Source organism: Phoca vitulina, unplaced genomic scaffold, assembly GCF_004348235.1.
Source record: "Phoca vitulina isolate PV1807 unplaced genomic scaffold, GSC_HSeal_1.0 scaffold4, whole genome shotgun sequence".
NCBI lineage: Eukaryota > Metazoa > Chordata > Mammalia > Carnivora > Phocidae > Phoca > Phoca vitulina.
Window position 1 is genome coordinate 7,556,029 of NW_022589707.1, and position 20,248 is coordinate 7,576,276.

At 44.6% G+C, this 20,248-nt stretch overlaps 1 protein-coding gene across 1 annotated transcript in view; it reads right to left on the reverse strand.

The window, feature by feature from the left end:
- The window catches only part of TBXAS1 (thromboxane A synthase 1), a 152,299-nt gene that overhangs the window by 72,052 nt on the left and 59,999 nt on the right, over window positions 1-20,248 (reverse strand). The window contains exon 4 of the mRNA XM_032401464.1: window positions 10,425-10,521. Coding sequence (XP_032257355.1) covers window positions 10,425-10,521 — 97 coding nt within the window. The remainder of the gene's footprint in view (window positions 1-10,424; window positions 10,522-20,248) is intronic.

Below are 20,248 nucleotides of genomic sequence, written 5' to 3' on the forward strand. Positions count from 1 at the left end.
GGCAGCAAATGGGTAGGCTCTGCTGACCCACTTCTACCCTCTTACAATGCGGTCCTCACCATACAAGTGACTCAGCGGCTTCTATGGGTCCTGCCGCCCCCCTGCGGAGCGAGAGTTCCCTGAGGACCACACAGAAGGCTTCTTGGAGTTGGGCTCATCTTTCCTGGGATTGAGGTTCATGTCTGAACTTGGTGGCAAGAGGTTTTGTGTGGCTGGATTGGTTACGTTGGGCCGGGAGATGACAGACTCGTGTCTCTGGCTCTTTGGGGACACGGGTGTGGAGGGGGAGAGAACATGGGGAGTGTGGAGGGAAGGACAGGGAAAAGCAAGAGAATCTTTCAGAAGTACGTCTCAACAGAGCTGCTTCGAAGACGACTCCTTCACTGTGTTTCTGGGTTCTTCTATTCATTCATTTTTCTCATTCAGCAAACATTTGTTGGGTCTCATGTGCAAGGAGTTGGCTACACAGTGTCGAATAAAGAAGGCATTGCAGTGGCCCTCAAGGAGCTGACAGTCTCTTGGGGATGCAGACAGGAAGCCCCTACACTAACAAATATGCGTGTTATGAGAGAGAAGTAGAGCCAGGTGAGAGAATGATAGGCCTAACTGGCCAGGAAGGTGGCTCTGAGGGGAGCTGTTCAAACTGAGTCTGAAAGCACGCAAAACATGAAAGCCGCACAACACTCCTCACCCTTCTTCCCAGGCCATTCTGTTCCATTTTGAAAGCAGCTACTCCTACCTGGTCATCCAAACTGGGGTCCTACAAGCTGGTCGGAGTGCCCCTAGACCCAGGGCGCCAGAGTACAGGAAGGCAGGGGGATTGGAAGACCAAGCACTCTCTGGCACCTTGTTTGATGGACACTTTCACTATTTCTTTTCACTGTTTTTGAGTTGAAATATGAAGCCAGCCATCATAATTCAAAAGCCTGGTAAAAACTCGTGTTTAGAGGAAAATTATAATTTTCTGATAAAATATGAACATTCAAAATAAGCTATAAAACGTAACTGCAAAGTAACTAGGGGGGATTTAATTATATAGTAGAATGAAGCTGCTGAGATATTTTTCTGCAGAGAAATCCCTCTCCCTATTTAGAATGAAATTCTTTAGGAGTGCCGTGGTCACTATACAGAATTGTACTTTTATGGAATTTTGGGAACATGACCCATTTGTTTGGGTTCCAGAGTCAAAGGAGGAAATGGTACATTATGTAAATTTGCATATTGGCAAACACCCAGTCCTGGGCCACGCTACATGTAATAAAGCATTTCAGTGCAAGGAGAGCTGGGTGGTGGTTTATGGGGTTCTGACGGAACAGAATATATTAGAGGTAAGAGTCATGGTTGATTGGATCTTGCATCTGTCCTTCAGACCTAAGGATTGGATCCATGAGATTTTTTTAATCTTGCACCCAGAGGACAGATCTAATCTTCCACGTAATACGTCAGCGTTGTCCTCAAATATCTTCCTCATCAGCCTGCCATGCCAACACTCTCCTCTCAGCCTACAGCTGCCATTAGAATTCTCCATTTCGTGATGGGAAATTTCAGGGCATTGGTTAGAGTCGTGTTTTCGTTTCTAGAGATGACACTGTGAGAGGGAGAGCAGCTGATCGGTCCCTTCAGAGGAGTGGTGGGGTGATGACGGGACAGGCCATAACCAGCCATGAAATCAAGGTAGCGGATGGCAAACAGCATTTTAGAAAAGAAAAGCTAAGGGAAACAAGGAATAGAACAGTGTAGAAGATACTCTGAGGAGCATTTCAAAGTAAGAATAAGTATTTTGTTTTCAAGATAGGGGTGTGTGTGTGTGTGTGTGTGTGTAAGAGAGAGCATGTGAGAGTGTATGTGTGTGGGAGAGTGTGTGGGTGTGTATTCTGTGTCATAATGTGAAATGTGTTTTTACACAGTCAAAAAATTTCCAAAAGCCTACTCTAACCTAAACCCCAAAACTGGGAGTTTTCCCCCTCCCTCGACTAAAATCCTGCCAGTTGCGGAGTTACCAAGCTGTGACCATTTATTGAGCACTACTAGGTGCCAGGTTCTATGTCAGCACCGAAACTATCAAGACAAAGAATGGAATCCTTGCCCTCAAAGGAGCTCACAGTTGACTTGGAGGGTGGGAATGGGGTGGTTTACAACCAGTATATGTTGATCTTACCGCTAACAAAGTGCTTTTCACATCATTTCCTTAATCTTGGGGTGATTCTCCAGGAATTATGAAAACACCGCTTTGGCAAGCTGCAAATGTTCAATAGTGGCCTTGTGGCCAAGTTCCCCTGGGACAGCTGAATGTGCTTGTCTTTTCCATTAAGATCTCTTAAAATGGAGTCTAGCTTCTTATTAGGCCCGCCAAGCATAAGCTTTAAACTTTGAAGAACCACATCATCCGGAGGAACGAGTTATTAAAGCAAACCAACACCTCAGCATTCTGTGTTCCCAGGAAGAGAGCACCATGCATTGGGGGTTGAGCGTGGGCCAGACCCGTGGCCTGAGAGAGCCACACGAGAACCACCAACTCTTTCTGGAAAATGCTGCGAAATGCAAAATGCATGCAGTGCATGTTTTTGCTATCACTGAGCAGGTGTGTCATGATGAAAAATGTGTAAGAGGCCTAATAGAATATGAAGCTGGAGCCCTCCCCGCCCCACCAAAAAAAGGTTTCTTGTGTCCTGGCACCTGCAAGAACGTTGACTTAAGATGTGTATGATCTCTGTGATGCCTTGGCAGGGCAGTCAGCAATCCTCCAACAGCCACACAGGGCTGCAGGCAATCTACAGAGGGAGGTGCTTCTGAAGACTCCAAGATACTGTTACAGATCTCCGGTCATGAGGCCAGTGTTGCCAACCCGTTCACTGTAAAGTATGTCAGGTACGCTGCAAAAATATGAATATCAAAGTGTGCCACGATCACAAGATGCTGGGCCCGCGGTTGCAAACTTTCGAATTCTCACACAACCTTGCCCAGATGAGGAAGCTCTACGGCACCACCTCTTTCTCTCCTCATCTGCGTCCGTGAAACCTCTTGCTCGGCCCCTTATTATATGACTCAACAAAAGCTCTAGAATTCTCTCACCTGGATAAGCCCCAATTCTATACCTGAAAACATGTTATTTTCACCATATGACGATTGCTATCCGGCTGGACAAAGATTTCAAACAAACAGCTTGGATTTGGTGCTTTGATGTAGAAAAAGTGTTCTGTCCCCACTGGGGAGTTTTTATCCATTCACTCTTGGCCAGTAGAAAATGACCCTAAGGGACACACTTTGGTCCCTCGCTCTGCCTTAGACTGGGACTGGTCTAGGGGGCTGGCTTAGGGGGCGCAGCCCAGATCAGCCTCCATCTGCCAACTCGGCATCAGCTGCTGGAAGGAAGGGGACCTCTTTTAATTTGGACAAAGTCCTGATATGGGCACTGGTGGCCCTGTCTGATATAGTTCCTAGAACTTTATCCACCAAAGAGGAGGAAACCACAGGCTTGGAACTGTGTTTCTGTGAGCCCTATACCCCACAGCGCGGGCTCCTCCTGACTGGGGGAGGGGTCCGGGGGGCTTGTGAAGTCGTCGGAGGAACACCTTCAAAAGCTCCCAGCAGTTCCTTGACAGAAACAGTGTTAAGGAGAGACAGGTATTCTGGATATAGCACCTGTCACGCTTGACTGGGAGAAGAAATTCTCCCGGTGGGCCCTGAGAGGGACCCTTGCATCTGAAGCTCAAAACGGCTCTCTGGGATGCTGGCGGGATGCCATGGTTTACCCACTGGCGCTGACTGCCCCCTGCACTGGGAGCCAAACACACCTGGTGGTTAGTTCTTCTGACGCTCATACTTGATGCAAGAGGAAAGAGGCTCAGAGAAGTTGAAGGACTGGTCCATGTCACTCAGCTAATAAAAGGCAGGAAATCCAGAATCTGATTTCATTTCTTTAAGCCATGTGCCTTTCACCATACCGCTGGGCCATGGCTTGTAGAAGGTGGGGGAGAATGGGAAGAAACTGGGTGTTATTAAAAGAGATTGGGGCAATGGAGGAGCACGAGGGTCAGGACTCACGGGCACGGTGACTTGACTTCATGAGATGTTCAGGAATACAACTACTGAGACACCAGAATTGCTTCTGTGGCTTATTGACTCTTCTCTCCCCCAAATTCTAGATATTAATCTCTTGGTTTACACACTTGTTTCTACTTCTGCCACCACAAAAGTTAAAGAAAGGAGGTATAAATACAAGAACAAGATTTTACTTCGTCTTTTTTGAAAAATGTAAAGATGGCTTCCTGTCGAAGCAAGGGTCTAGTAAGACATGAAATATGAAATCATTTTCAGCAAGATTTTGAAGTTTTAAAAAGTTCTGCAGGGCACTGAGAGAAGAGAATTTGAGCATTGAAATCAATACCACTTAGCACTATTCCTACCTTCCTCAGGCTTCATCATGCACTCAGCACCTTTAAAAATGTTAGAGTTCACACTTACCAAGTTGAAAACATGAAGCTAAGTGTATTTCACAGATCAAATGCACTTCCCTGGGCCTGGCTTTTTCAGGACCAGCCACGTCCAGACCTGAGAAAAGCAGGTGAAAGGGGAGGCCTACAGGGGGTGGGCATCCCATTGTGGGTGTCACTTGGGAACTTCCCATGGGCAGCCCATCCCAGGATGAGACACTCCCAGCTCAGGCTAGAGGGTTTCCGGTGCATAGCACAGTGTGTCATAGAAGTCAGGGCGTCCTGGCTCAAAATAGGGCTCAGGCAAATGAGATTGCACACATCTGTTTCTGGCTTTTGGCGGTCTGGGTTTTACGTATGAATTTCTGCCTTGCTCAGAGCTGTGGACCAATCATGTGCACTGACTCTTCTCAAGAAAGACAAAGCTACTAAGTGAAATAGGTTGGCCAGAGAAAGACAAATACCATATGATTTCACTCATATGTGGAATTTAAGAAACAAAATAAATGAACACAGGGAAAAGGAGAGAAAGAGACAAACCAAGAAACAGACTCTTAACTACAGAGACCAATCTGATGGTTATCAGAGGGGAGGCGGGTGGGGGGATGGGGGATAGGTGATGGGGGATTAAGGAGTGCACCTGTTGTGTTGTTGTGCGGTGCCTGGGTGGCTCAGTCGGTTGGGTGTTTGACTCTTGATTTAGTCTCAGGTCATGGTCTCGGGGGCGTGGGATTGAGCCCCGCGTTGGGCTCCACACTCAGAGGGGAGTTTGCTTCTCTCCCTCTCTCTCTGTCCCTCCTCCCCCTCCCCACCACCACACACTCTCTCTAAAATAAATACATAAATCTTAAAAAAAAAAAAAGACAAAACCATAAAAGGAGTGCACTGGTGATGAGCACCAGGTGTTGTACGGAAGTGTTGAACCACGAAATCGTACACCTGAAACTACTATTACACTGTGCGTTAACTACCTGGGATTTAAAACTTAAACCCACAAAGCTGAAAAGAGCGCTCAGGGTTTGACATTCTCACAGCGTAAATCTTACTGCTCACATTTGAAAACCTGAATGTTTTCATTTACTGGACGTTTTATTTAAGGGAAAGGGAATCAGAAATTCTAGAGGAGCAAGTTTCCCAAAGCTGTCACCAGCTGGAGGTGTAGGGGCCCATTTGATGGCAAACCCCAGGAGCCCCCCCCCCCCCAGCTCCGTGGACCCCGCAGGCAGGCCCCCAGGGCCCCAGCACAGCTGGCCCGCTCTGCCTGGAGCCCCGGTCAGAGCTTTCCAAGCTGATGCGCTCTGTCAGGAGCCCACATGCTCCTGTTCTCTGGGACGGGGCACTGCAGCAGATGCTGGGGGTGATAAGGTTTTCAGTGACTCATTTGCCTCAGAACTTTCATAATCTTTGCCAGCAGCCAAAGCTTGTGGTTTCACAGGGAAACCAATGATGCCCATGTGCGTGTGGGCAGAGGCAGCAGTGCGGCAACCCAGGCCCTTGGGTCTCCATGATTCTGGATAAAACCATTCACCGAATCCATTACGTGGCTATAGGTGCGACTCTCGTGAGGCAGTGGTGGGGCTGGACCTGTGCCTGGACGGGAGACCCCCCCACCTTCCTGTGTTGCCCGTGAGGACCTGAGGGCTGGAACGCACACCCCACACACATACAACTACCACCACCTCTCACCTCTGCTCCACACGCAAGCAGCAGGACTGGGGGTGGGCAGGCCTGCGGCCTGACCCGCGCCCCATGCTGTCATTTTGGACCAGAACATAGAGCTCCTGGCAGCAGCTTAGTGATCGACCACACTGTCTCCATGCCCGCATCCAACTACACCACTCTAACACGAGCCACAGACCGCTCTACCTCTTATCAACCTTCCCACAGCTTCCCCGACTCCAGGCCCTGAGGGGAGGCCAGGAATAAGAAGTCCCACTGCTGGTTCTGACCATTTCTGTGGAGTCATGTGAGCCCAGCTCCAGTTTCCACAGATACTTAAAAAAAAAAAAGGCTGCCCCATGGCTTCGTTGAGTATCCGATAGCAAAGGGGAGCTAGTTAAAAATATCTAAATAAAAACCCCCAGATCCTGAGGTGCTCGGACAACTGAGGTTCTAGAAATGCGAGAAGATTGATTTGGGTTTAACGGTGAGGTGTGGCTGCAGGCCCACGAAGGTACTTCAGGAAGCGCTGAGGGCTGTGATAGCGGCCCACGGAGCCCACGTGGAGAAGGGGCAGGACGCGGCCGGGACGCCACGCGGAAGTGAGGGCCTCAAGGAAGGCGAGTGGGAAGGCGAGATACCAGAACTGCCACCCCGGGTCTGACTCACGGTATCTTCAGCCCAGGCTTCTCGAGGTGGAAAAAATATTTCACTCAACAAGTTTGAATTCAAATATTTGCTCCGTACAGATGTGTGTCAGCGAGTTCCCTGTGGTGTCACTCCACCTCCGGCCGCTCGGCTCCGTCAGTCCCTCACAGGACGCTTACAGCTCACAGCAAATTCTAGAGCCAAACCCAGCTTCCCATATCACAGCCATTCTGCACCAGGCTGTTCTGGGACACGCGTAAGTCAAGCCTGGATTTGTGAGCAGAGATGGGCTCTCACAGTTGAAAAATGAAACCATGCGTTATTTAAGTTCCTTCTCACTTAATGTATCAGACTAATATGCTGAGGTATTTTCTGTATCACAAGGGACCATTTGGTGGAAGCTTGCATGGAGTAAGCATTTAGTGTTTACTGAATGAATGTATAATAAAGCTGAATTGCTGAACACTTAAGTAAACATGGCTTATTAGAGGGAAGGCAGCATGGTGTCAGTGTGAAGAAAGCACGCCTCACTAATCTCCTTGAGTTCTTTGAGCAGATAAATAAGCATATGGATAAGAGGGAACCACAGAACCCGATTTAATTTGACTTTCAAAAACCTGTGAGAAAATCCCACTCTAAAGATGGTTTTTAAAAAATTGAGTCACTAAGGATTGTTTTGTCATGAATATGGAATTGGCTTGAAGACCATAAACAAAGCTAAAGATAAATGAATACATTCCCAGATGGAAAACTATAAACATTGGGGTTTCCTAGAGATCTCATCTTTGATGGGTCTTTTTACATGTTTGTGAATGATCATAGAAGAAGTGTGGATCGAATCTCCAGGGTCAGGTAGCAGAGAATGGTTCTTCTGGGGAGGATGTTAAGTTGATGGAGATTCACTTCGGTTTGAACAAGAATATATTGGGTACTGAATAGTCATCGTGTGTTTGGGCCATGAGGTATTCAAAAGACATCGACTCTGAAGGAGCTAATAATCAAGTTAGCATGAAAGCCACACCTTTGTTTAACTGTAAATAGCAGAAGGCACCATGGGGTCAGTGATGATGATGATGTCTCTGTACGTGACAAATGCCATGAGGGTTCAGACAAGGGGAAAGGTAAATGTGGATTGAAGTAGGGAAGGCTTCTTGGAGGAGGCAGCATTTGAGGAGAGCCTTGAGGAACAGCTAGGGTTGAATGGCTGTAGGAGAAGTGGAGGGTCTTGCTGTCGACAGCAGCTAATGCACGTGGAGTGCTTGTCTCGCCTGCATAAAAGGTGGGGCTTGTCTGCGTGATCTCATTTAGCCTCACAGCAACCCAGTGAGGTCGATCAGATGCTCCTTTTCCAAAGGAGGAATGAGAGGCTTCAAGAAGGTAAATGATCTACTCCAGCTCACATGGCTAGTAAACGTGAGACCGTGAGACCCGCTGTTAGCTGCCTCCAGTTCAGCGAGTGTGGCAGCATGAGCAAAGGCACAGGGGCAGGACTCTCTAGAGCAGGTTAGAGAAAGAATGGAGGGGTCGGTCCAGCTGGAGCGACAGCCTGTCTTGGGGGAGGGTGGAGCATATGTAATGATCTAAATGACAAAGGCCCTTCAGTCTCATCTGGGGAGCTTGAACTTTATCCCCAGGGCACTGTGTGGAGTGGAAGAAGGAAAACGGAACCATATTCTGGGGATGGTAGTCTGGGAAGTAGCAAAAAGTTAATCTGGGGGATGGAAAAAGGACAGACAACTGGCTTGGAGGAGAAATTGGCTGAAGCTGAGGCAGCTTTATTTTGTGCTCCCTGCTTAAACCTGCATGCTGAGTTATGCCTGCCCCCCAGCACATCACTTAGAGCACAGCCGTCTTCCAGGTCAGCTCTCAGGGTCTCGTGCCCTGGTGACATCCTGATGTCACATGGCTGCCACGTCCCATGTCACTGCTGGGGGGCGGGGAGGGCTCAGGTGGCTCGAGAGGTGCCTTCACCTGCTGGGACGCAGCTTGGGGGTCCGGGCCCTGTGATGCACTGGCTTCCCCCATTTCTTTAATTGACCTTCCTTACTGAGTCTGCCAGAACTGTGTGCTACATCAGACTCCGTCCCTAAGATCCCGGCAGCACATGAGAACTTCAGGGGACTCTGAACGGCAGAGAAGCAACATCACATCTGGGGAGGAACATCTAGAGGCAGCAGAGAAGTTAAGCTTCTGCAATTCCTTCAGCCACCCTGAGGAGACAGCATTAACAGGTCAGGCGGTCACCTCCTTCTAGTGGCCATGTGGTGTCTGGCCTTGGGCCTGACACTCTGGGGACAGAAGATGAGCTCGTTTGGGGTGAGCAACCAACTACTCAGTGAAACCTTGATGATCAGAAATGTCACCCGAGGCAGCTGTTAATAGTGGTGGCAGTAAGGACTTGAGTTGGGAGGTGGCACGGGAAGCCCTGCTCTTCCTCCTGTTAGTCATGTGACCAGGGTTGTCACTTAACCCCTGAGTCTTAGTTTCCTTGTCTGGAAAATAGAGATTGTACCAATCTCCTAAGTTTTCATGAAATTTAATGAGAAAAAACCACTCTGGGTGGCTCAACCAGCACAGAACCCAGGAGAGCTATGCTAATATCTTTAAGACTCAGCCCCAGAGATCTATTTAATAAGCCTTCCCCTGGTCCAATCCCGGATGGCACAGCGATTCCCACTACAGCACAAGTACCAGACCATATTGTACTGGTCTCTTCGCCCGTCTGCCACTGTCACTAGACTGCAAGCTCTTTCAGGGCAAGCCCACATCTTCTATCTCTTTAAAATCAGCACCTAGACAGTGCCTGGCATATGGTGGGTGTGCGAAAGTTTGCCAAATAGCCAAGAAAAGTGAATATATTACCTACTATTCCCATAAGAATGGAAGTTGAGTTCAATTTGCCCCTCTCCCCCCAAAAAGTTGTGATTCTCTGAATTCTCATAAGCAAATGCTTATTAATTCACTTTAGAATCTTTCCAAGAATCAACATAAAGGTTATTGGTCTTCTCTGCTAGAACTCCAATCCTCCCCATCTCTGTAAAATAGGGACAACACTGACGTCTGCCTCTATCAGTCACCTCTTTCATTCTTTGGGAGTTCTTGTCAAAGATAGAAAATAGGATATGTACTTTCTAAAAAAGATGGAATGTGCACGTTCTTTAGTGGATTGGATTGAACTGACATCGGGGAGCCCTCTTACAGGCTTCTCCTGCTACAAGAGGACGAATTTCCCTTGTAATGTTGCTTGTCTTCCCTTTCCAGCCTTAAGACTTTTATATGCTCTGGGAAAGATGTAAGCACAAGAGGCTTGAAATTTTGCCTTCCCTCTGATATTTATTAACCTTCCTCTGTCTTCTTCAGTCACTTGACCTGCACCCTCTGGATTCCTCTAGCTTTGAGCACAAGCTTTAAAAAAAAAAACCCTTCTGGTTTTAGCATTTTTATTAGCCAGAACTTCTCTTGAGCTTTAGCTTTCTTGAAGTCTTTCTTAAATGCAAATGCCATTCTTTTCTACCAGTCCTGCATGTCTCTTTTGAAAACCTGAATTCATTGGAGAGCTGTTTTGAGTGGAACTGATCTAAACCTGGTAAGAGACCCAATCATGTCCCTATTAGATGTGATGTGCAGGCTTTGAATCTTCGAAATGATTCCCCATTCATCCATACGCAGAGAGAAACGACATACCATTCTGTTGGTAAAGTTATGGAAGTTCTCAACCAACACCTGCTCGATCATGTCTGGCTCAGAGATAACAATAAACATCCGGCGACCAAGATAGTACCTGGGGGAATAAGAAAATTACTTTAAAATGTGTTGTATTTATCTACCCATTTCTCCTTTCCAAAAAGAATTCACCGTGCTTAGAATGAAGGATAAAAGGCAAATAGGAAGTAAAGATGTGGAGAAGATGTAGAAATGTGTGTGCTAATCGTGAGGAATAGTATAGCTGTGATGATCTAGCATCAAGTTTCATTCCACAAACATTTCTGGAATCCTACCGTGCACCAGGCCTTGGAAATTCTGGGACAAATAAGACAGAGTCCCTGCCCCCAAGGAGCTCATGGCCTGATAGAAAAGATAGGTCTGTAAATGTAAACACAATATTAAGGAATTCGTAAGATCCAGTAGTAAGTAAAAATGGCAGTGGTCAGCATTGTCCATGTTGTCCAAAAATGGGGAGACAGGCACTCTAGCAAAAGGAAGCCAAAACTTTTATATGTTGATCCTTGGAGAAAGTCTAAAGTGAATTAATAGATGCTGCGCAAATTTAGCAAAAATCAAACCTGCTGGTGAAGGGCTGAACATCTGGTTGCCACACCTGTGCATGAAGAAGTTCAACAGATACTTCTGACATTAATGAAGAAATGGAGGAAAGCAGCAGCCGGTCAGCTGGTGGTGGTGAACTCTGAGTGGAGGCAGCACTTGAGTACATGTCTGGTTACATTTATCTAAGTACTGGGGGCACAAAAGCAAGTAAGACCCAGTCACAGTTTTCAAGGGTCACAGAGTCTGATGGGAGTGAAAGTTAGGTAATCAGCACCCAGTGTGGCATCTGACAAGCAGGGGTAACATTGGAGGCACACCCAACTTCCCAGAGGTGGTGCTTCTCAAACTGAGTTCCAAAAGATAAGCAGGAGTTAGTTCAGTAAAGTGGGTGGCAAAGGGGGTGAGGCTATACTAGGCAGAGGAATCTGTTTGTGCAACTGTCTGGGGACAAGTCTGCTTAGGGGAACTAGGAGTGCTTGGCTACATGAAGCAAACCCATGTGGTGATGATGAATGGGTCCACTGCATAATGGCATGTCTTTAGTCTATGAAATTATACTTTCAGGATGTAACGTGATCACTGTCATATCCAGCTCAGAGCAGTAAAGAATAGATTTTAAAGGGTAAAGTCACAAGATATGAAACAGCAAAGCTTACTCTTAATTCTTAGTTACGAAGAACTGTCCAAAACCTAAAAATGGCTTTAATTTTTTTTAACTCTTTTCTCACTGACTAGGGGAAAAAAAAAAAAAATGTGGCTGGCACATATTAGGCCCTCAGAAAATACTCACCTGAGTGATCATATCTTCCAAAATTGTGGGGGAAATCTTTGGGAAACAGGAATTCAACAGATATGGCAGAAGGGAAGAAACGATACTAAGTAGTTTTTATTGTTTTTAATCAAGAAGACCACAAATGACTCAATATGGCAATAAACCAATCCTTTCATAAAATTTATGGGGTGTGTCATGGAACTCTTGAGAATCTAGTGAAAGCTGCAGACATTCTCCTAAGAAACATGGACATTCACAGCATTTTATATACAACTTGAGGGGTTCTTGGACCCCTGAAACCCACTCTAGAGCAAAGCTTCTCAAATATAAAATGTGCTTAAAAGCCACCTGGGTTTGAAGAACTAACTGCTGAAAATTTCTCCCATTTGACAAAAAACATAAACTTACAGATTCAAGAAGCTGAGTGAATCCCTTATAGGAGGAACCCAAAGAAATCCACACCAAGACATATCATAATTAAACTTCTGAAAACCAAGAACAGAAAAAAATCTTGAAAGCATACAGGGAGAAGGGAGGGATTATTTATAGGGAACACTGATTCAAAAGAGAGCAGATTTTTTATCAGAAACCATGGAGGCCAGAAGAAAGTGGCCTATTTCTCAAATGCTGAAAGAAGAGGACTGTAAATCACAAGTCCTATACCGGGAGAAAATATATTTCAGGGAAGAAGAAGAAATAACAATTTTGTCAGATGAAGGAATACTAAGAGAATTTGTCACTAGCAGATCTACCCTTATTGAATGGCTAAAGGAAGTTCTCCAAACAGAAGGGAAATAATAACAGAAGAAAACTTAGAACTTCAGAAAGGAAAGAATACTATGGAATGCCTAAAAAGTAAAAGACTAGGCTTCTCATGAGTTTCTCAAATCATACTTGATGCTTGCAAAAATGATTACACCATCTGATGTGGGGTTCGGTATACTTAGAGATATACTTAGCGATAATGCTTAAGATAATTATAGTTAAGAAGTAAGGAGGATAAAGGGACCAAAATGGAAGTAAAGTTTCTTCACATCACTCAAAGGGGTAAAGCATCTATACCAGTAGACTGAAAAATTACATATGTATATTTATGCAACCACTAAGAACACTCTACAAAGTGATATACAAAAAAATTTTTAATGTCATAAAGGAATTCTAAAAAATGTTCAAGTAACCCAAAAGAAGGAAAGACAAGTGAAACAAGAAATAGAAGAAAACAAGTACATTACTCTGTTATAAATACCATGATTAGATAACAGTTTGGAATTTGTGGCTGTAGCTAACATAGTATTAGGACAGAAATTTATAGCATTAAGGGCTATCTTAGAAAAAAAGGAAAATCTTAAGTGAATAAGTTCCTACTTCAAGCAACTAGAAAAAGAGCAAAAAACCTAAATCAAATGGAAGGAAGGAAATAATAAAAAAAGAGCAGAAATGAATAAAATTGAAAACAGAAAAAAGAAAATTAATGAAAAAAATTGGCTCTTGGAAAAAATCAATAAAATTAGTAAACATCTAGCAAGATTGACAAAGATAAAGAGTCAAGACACAAATCTTGGAGTCAAGACAAGTCAAGTCAAGACACCAGTATCAGGAATGAAATGGGATATCACTATAGACTCTACAGCCATTAAAATAATAAGGGACTACTGTAACAACTTTACACTAATAAATTCGACAACTTAGAAGAAACGATCCATTTCCTCGAGAACCACAAACTACTAAAGCTCACCCAAGATGAAATAAACAATGTGAATAATCCCATAACCATAAAACAAATTGGATCCATAATTTTAAATTTCTTGAAAAAGACATGTCTCAACTCAGATGGTTTCAGTGGAGCATTCTACCAAATATTTAAAGAATAATTAATAATTTTACACACTCTCTTCCAGAAAATAAAAGAGGAACAATTCCCAACTCAATTTATGAAGCCAGTATTACACTGATACCAAAACCAGAAAAAGACAGTACAAAAAAAGAAAACTAGATCAGTATTTCTCATGAACTTGGATACAAAAATCTTCAACAAAATATCAATAAGTCAAAGCCTGCAATCTTTAGAAAGAATTCTACACCACAACCAAGTGGTATTTATTCTAGGTATACATGACTGGTTCAATATTTTTTTTAAAAATTTATTTATTTATTTATTTAATTATTTATTTAAGAGAGAGCGAGCATGAGTGGGGGGAGCGACAGAGAGAGAGGAAGAGAATCTCAAGCAGATTCCCCACTGAGTGTGGAGCCTGACACCAGGCTCCATCTCATGACCCTGAGATTATGACCTGAACCAAAATCAAGAGTCGCATGCTTAATCGACTGAGCCACCCAGGTGCCCCAGGCTGGTTCAATATTTTTTTAAAAATCAATATGATCCACATATAAGTTGCATTAAAAAATTATGTGATCATTCAGTTGATGTAGAAAAGAGCATTTGACAAAATCCAGCACTCATTCATAATAAAAACTCTCATAAAGAGAGGAAATTCCTCAACCTTAAACTAAAAAGTATCTACAAGAAATCTACAAAAAAAACCCAGCTAACATCACACTTAATGGTGAAAGAGTGCTTTTTCCTAAGATTGGGAACAAGACAAGGACGTCTACCCTCTCTACTGTTATTCAACATAGTACTAGAACTTCTAGCAAGTGCAATAAGGCAAGAAAAATAAATAAAAAGCATATAGATTGAAAGGAATAAACAAAACTGTCCCTACTCTCAGATGACATCATTGTCCACATAGAAAATCCTATGGAATAAAAAAAAAAGATCCTGAACTAATAAGTGAATTCAGCAAGGTTGCAGTATTCAAGATCAATACATACACACATTAAAATCAATAGTATTTCTGTATACCAACAATGAACATGTTGAATTCAAAATTAAAATACAATGCCATTTATAATGCAGAGGAAATAAAGAAGACCGAAATAGATAGATATAGCATGTTCATGGATTGGAAGACTCCACACTATAAAGATGTCAGTTCTTTTAAAATGGATCCATAGGTTCAGTGCAATTCCTATCAGAAGCATGGCAAACATTTTTGTAGGCATAGATAAGCTTATTCTAAAATTTATATGGAAAGGCAAAGGATTTAGAATAACTAAATCCATTTTGAAAAAAAAGGGTGAAGTGGGAGGAATCAGTCTACCAGATTCCAAGACTTGGCTACAGTAGCCAAGAATGTGTGATATTGGCAGAGAAATAGACACATAGATGAATGGAACAGAATAGAGAACCTAGAAATAAACCTGCACAATATCCTCAACTGATTTTTGACAAAGATACAAAAGCAACACAATGGAGGAAGGATAGCCTTTCAACAAGTGGTGCTGGAATACTTAGATATATATTGGCAAAAAACCAAACCTCACACCTACAAAAATCAACTCAATGGATCACAGAGTTAAATGTAAAACATAAAGCTGCTAGAAAAAAAAAAAAGGGAAGAATCTTTGGGATCTAGGACTAGGCAGAGTTCATAGAGAGGGAGGAGGGTCAGAGGGAGAAGCAGACTCCCTGCTGAGCAGGGAGCCCGATGCGGGACTCAATCCCGGGACTCCAGGATCATGACCTGAGCCGAAGGCAGTCGCTTAACCAACTGAGCCACCCAGGCGCCCATAAAACTCAATAGTTTAAAAAAAACCAATCCAGTAAAAAATGGGCAGGGGTGCCTGCGTGGCTCAGTTGGTTAATCGTCTGACTGTTGATTATAGCTCAGGTCATGATCTCAGAGTCAATGAGACTGAGCCTCATGTTGGGCTCCTCACTCAGTGGGGAATCTGCTTGGGATTCTCTCTCTCCCTCTCTCCCTCCCCTGCTTGTGCATGTTCTAAGTTAGTAAGTAAATAAATAAATAGAATCTTACCCCAAAATGGGCAAAAAGACAGGAAAAAATATTTCACCAAAGAGGATATACAGATGCCAAGGAAGCACATGAAAACAGGTTCAGCATCATTGGTCATTAGGGAAAGGCAAATCAAAACCACAATGAGACAGCAGTATACATCTATCAGATTGGCTAAAATATAAAATAATAGTAACATCAAATGCTGATGAGCATGTGGAGAAACCAGATCATTCATGCATTGCTGGTGTGGATGTAAAATGGTACAGCCTCTTTGGAAAATAGTTTGGAAGTTTCTTTCTATATATATATATATATATATATATATTTTTTTTTTTTTTTTTTTTTTTTTTTTTTTTGACAGAGAGAGACACAGCGAGAGACGGAACACAAGCAGGGGGAGTGGGAGAGGGAGAAGCAGGCTTCCCGGGGAGCAGGGAGCCTGATGTGGGGCTCGATCCCAGGACCCTGGGATCATGACCTGAGCCGAAGGCAGACGCTTAATGACTGAGCCACCCAGGCGCCCCAGTTTGGAAGTTTCTTAAAAAAACTAAACATGCACTTACCATATGACCTGGCAATAGCATTCTTGGGAATTTATCCCAGATGAATGAAAATTTATGTTAACACTAAAACATGTTCATGAATGTTCATGTCAGCTTTTCTTATAATAGGCAAAAAACTGAAAACAACCCGAATGGTCTTCAACAGACGGAAGGTTAAACAAACAGTGGTATATCCATATAATGGAATACTACGCAGCAACAAAAACTCAAACTGTTGATATATGCAATGATTTGCATAGATCACAAGGGAATTATGGGAGTGAGAAAAGCCAATCTAGAGAGGTGACATATGATTCTGTTTATATTACCTTTCTGAAATAACAAAATTGTAGAGAAGGAGAAGAAATGAGCAGTTGTCACAGGGTTAGGGATGGGAGTGGTGAGGGGACCGATGTGGCTCCAAAGGGTGGCACCAGGGAGCCTTGTTGTGATGGGACAGTTCTGTATCTTGGCTGTGGTAGTGGTTACACATGTGATAAAATCACATACATCTACACACACACACACACACACACACGTGCGTGTAAACCTGATAAAATCTGAAGAAGTATTGTGGGTTGTACCAGTGATCACACCAGTAAGTTTCCTGGTTTGATATTGTACTATAGCTATGTGGGAGGCCATCCCTGGGGGAAACGGGGTAAAGGGTACGCAGGACCTCTCTGTACCTTTTTTGCAGCTTCTATGAATCTAGAATTCTCTCAAAACAAATGTTTTAAGTCATCTGGGAGCTTAATGAACTACACAGTCATAGCTCTGCTCCTCACTAAGTCAGATCAAGTAGGCCTGGGAGGGGCCAAGAATCTGCATTTTAACAGGCTCTCCAGATTCTGATGCCAGGAGACACAACCCCCACGCTCTGGGAAATGCTGTCTGAGAGAGTGATTTTCAGCCTCAATGGCTGATCAGAACTATCTGTTAAGCGCTCAGAAAATAATGCCTGGCCCCACCCAGACCTGCCTGACCAGAGTCTCTGGGGTGGAACCTGGTCCCCTTTAATTTTAACAAGCTCCCAAGGGAGTCCTGATGTGACTGATGGTGACCAGGCTGGGGACCCACAAACCCCAAGTTAAAAATCCTGCTCTATATGTAACCAAAGTTCGTACTCATTCTCATTTCCCTATATTCTTAGGCCTAAAACAAAAGCATTTACACTAGGGTGTACACATATTTTGGTAATATATTTGTACTGATTTAGTTATTACCAAAATAATTTTACATGTGATCTGGATTTTTCAAAAAAAACCCCGAAAAACAAAATAATACTTCTACATTCAAATGGAAGTTGTCCTTCCAAGTGGGCACCTTGGGAGTCTGTGCTTTTTTCTAGTAATATTGCTAATGCTAAAAACAATTTTGTCACAATTCCTTTAGAATTGCTTCAGAACTGGTTTATGAACCTCGTGAGAAAACTGGCCCCATTTTACATGTAAATTGTGTAATCTTATGAATTTATATTTACACAAACGCTCATCTGTAGTTTGAGGAGGTCCTGGAAAGATTTCGAACAGAGAAAAATGTAATGAAGATTGTTTTTCAGGCTTCCCTTTTGGGTGCCTGGGAGGCCTCCAGTGTTCCTGTCCGCCCAGCCCCGTGTCAGGAAGCACCCTCCCCCATTCCGTGCAGTACTGAGGAGCTGTTGATGATAACACCTTGTCATTCCACCCACCAAGTCCATCCCCAGCATCTGGTCATGGGGATGGACTCGCCACCCAGGCATGCCAGTCACAGTGTCTCATCTCCTTGGCAACAGTGACTGGTCCTGGGGTGGACACATGACCCAGTTAGGGCCAGTCAGAAACCTTCATTGGATATATACATGGAGACTGCAGGGAGAAAGCTTTGTCTTTCTCCTGGAGTTGCTAAACTGGGAATATATGAGTACAGGACTGTCGGCGGCCATCTTTCTACCACATGTAGGAACTGCCTGCAGAAGGAGCTAATTGGGACAAGCAGAGATTTCAGACAAACGGGGTGTCAAGGAAGCACAAATCTGGTTTGAGGCTCTGCCTGTTGCTGTCCTTCCCGGGTCCCCCCCACTTCAGTTATAGCTTGTGTGCTTCAGGTCATTTGAGTTGGGTTTCTATCCTTTGCAAATCAGAAGTCCTAACCAATATGGTGCCCCCTTTCCTCCTCGACTTTGTGAATACCTGATGTCCTTCCGCCTCTCAAAATATACTTCCCTAAGGGGTCTGATCTCAGTTTTGTACATCAGTGTGAAGTTATGGGGGCATCTCACTGCTTCCTGAGATGGGGTGGCATACTGCCAAGTAATATGCACTAGAGCCCGGGACGTTGTATCTGGGATCAGCCAGCGTTGCGACTCGCTCAGACGACCACGGCAGGCAAACTCTGTAAAGCCCAATTCTGGGCTCCAGCTTCCTCGCCTCTGAAATATGGAAGCAAAACATGACAATCTCTGCAGTCTGGTGTGCCTCTGAATCCTGTAATTCCTATGAATTAAAAAGGAAATTACATCATGGTCTTTGAATTTTAAGTCTCCTTTCTATAGGGTGTGAAGGAACCTCCTAGATCAGTGAAATGAGCCAGTGAAGTGTTCGACTGGGTTGAGGACCGTCCTCAGACCCTTTGAGTGAACCACAGCTGTCCCCATTTACTATGTGCTTACCACCTGCCAGGCCTTGTTCTAAGTGCGCTGCCTGTATGATCTCGTTTCATCGTCTTGGGACATGGATGCGGTAGTTACTATACCCACTTTTCAGAATAGGACACTGAGGCTGAGAGAAAGAAGTTGCCCGAGGACGCGCTTCTCCCAGGCTGCCTGGTCTATGGAGCGGCTCAGCGTTGAGCAGGTGCAGGAGCGGAAGCCACCAGGCCACCAGCTGCGCCGACAGGGTCTTTTCAAGGAGGGAACTCAGACTAGCTTCCTGTTTCACGGGCCAGACCCCCACCCCCACCCGCCAGCCCAATTACAAAGGTAAGTTCTTGCTTCATTTTTTGGTAAAAGTTCTTAGCCACTTATGTTCATTTATATTTATTTATGCACATAAGAATCTGCTTATTGAACTCCAGAGCAACTGGTTGAAGAGAAAATTTAGGCCAATCAGTGAGGTATTGTGCAAACAAGGAAACCCACTTGTTTGTTTAAATAGCAGGTTTTCTTTTTCTTTTTTAACTGACCAGTCCGTTCAATCAAGATAGTTGGTAACTGCCTTCTGGGCACCGAGGCTGGGTAACCTGCCGCTATTAGCCTGTGGGCTGCCTGGCCCTGTTCCAGAAGGCCTGCACCTGTCAGGGGCAGCCAGGCTCTCCAGGCTGTTCATTAGAGGCACCTACAGGACCCGACACGGGAGGATGGCCAGGTGACATAACCAAACGGAAAAGCATGTTGTAAACTAGTACGTAGAGTTGTGTAAATAAATAATAGCCCATCTGACTCTTCATCAGTTCACTCAACAAGCATTTACGGAGCATGTACTCTGTGTCAGGTACTATGCTGGGGCATGCTAATAATATCCCTGGAAAAAGTCTAGAAGAAGCTATACTAGCCAACAGTGCTGGTATCCGGAGCAGGAAATGATGGGGGACTTGGACTTGTCACGTTGTGTTTATTTCTTTACTGTCCCAGTATTTTATAATGACTGCGTGTGACTTTTCTAATAAGAAAAAGACAAAAGGGGGGAAAGAAAGAATTTCTCACCGGATTGGCCCCGTGGTGTCTTTCAAGAGTCAGGGTGGGGGTTGGGGGTTGGCAGTGGTGTACCTGCCGGGACTTGGGTTCAAGGCCCCACCCTGTGATTTCACAGCTGTGTCACCTTGGGCAAACCACAACCTTCCCGAGCCAGCTTCTTTAATCAAAGAGGCCGGCTCGGAGGGTCGGATGAAACACATGAAACTGTTGTGCCCACAGTAAAGTTTTAGGTAAGCACTGGTCATCATCACCTCTCCATCAGAAGTGTGAGCCACCCCCCCACCACGTGCCCCAGCAGGTGCACGAGCAGAAGCTGCTAGAGCCACTTTGTAGGGGGTGAAGAGGCTGGGTGAGGGGTGCCCCTGTGGGAGCAGGTGATATGCTGGTCCCCCACC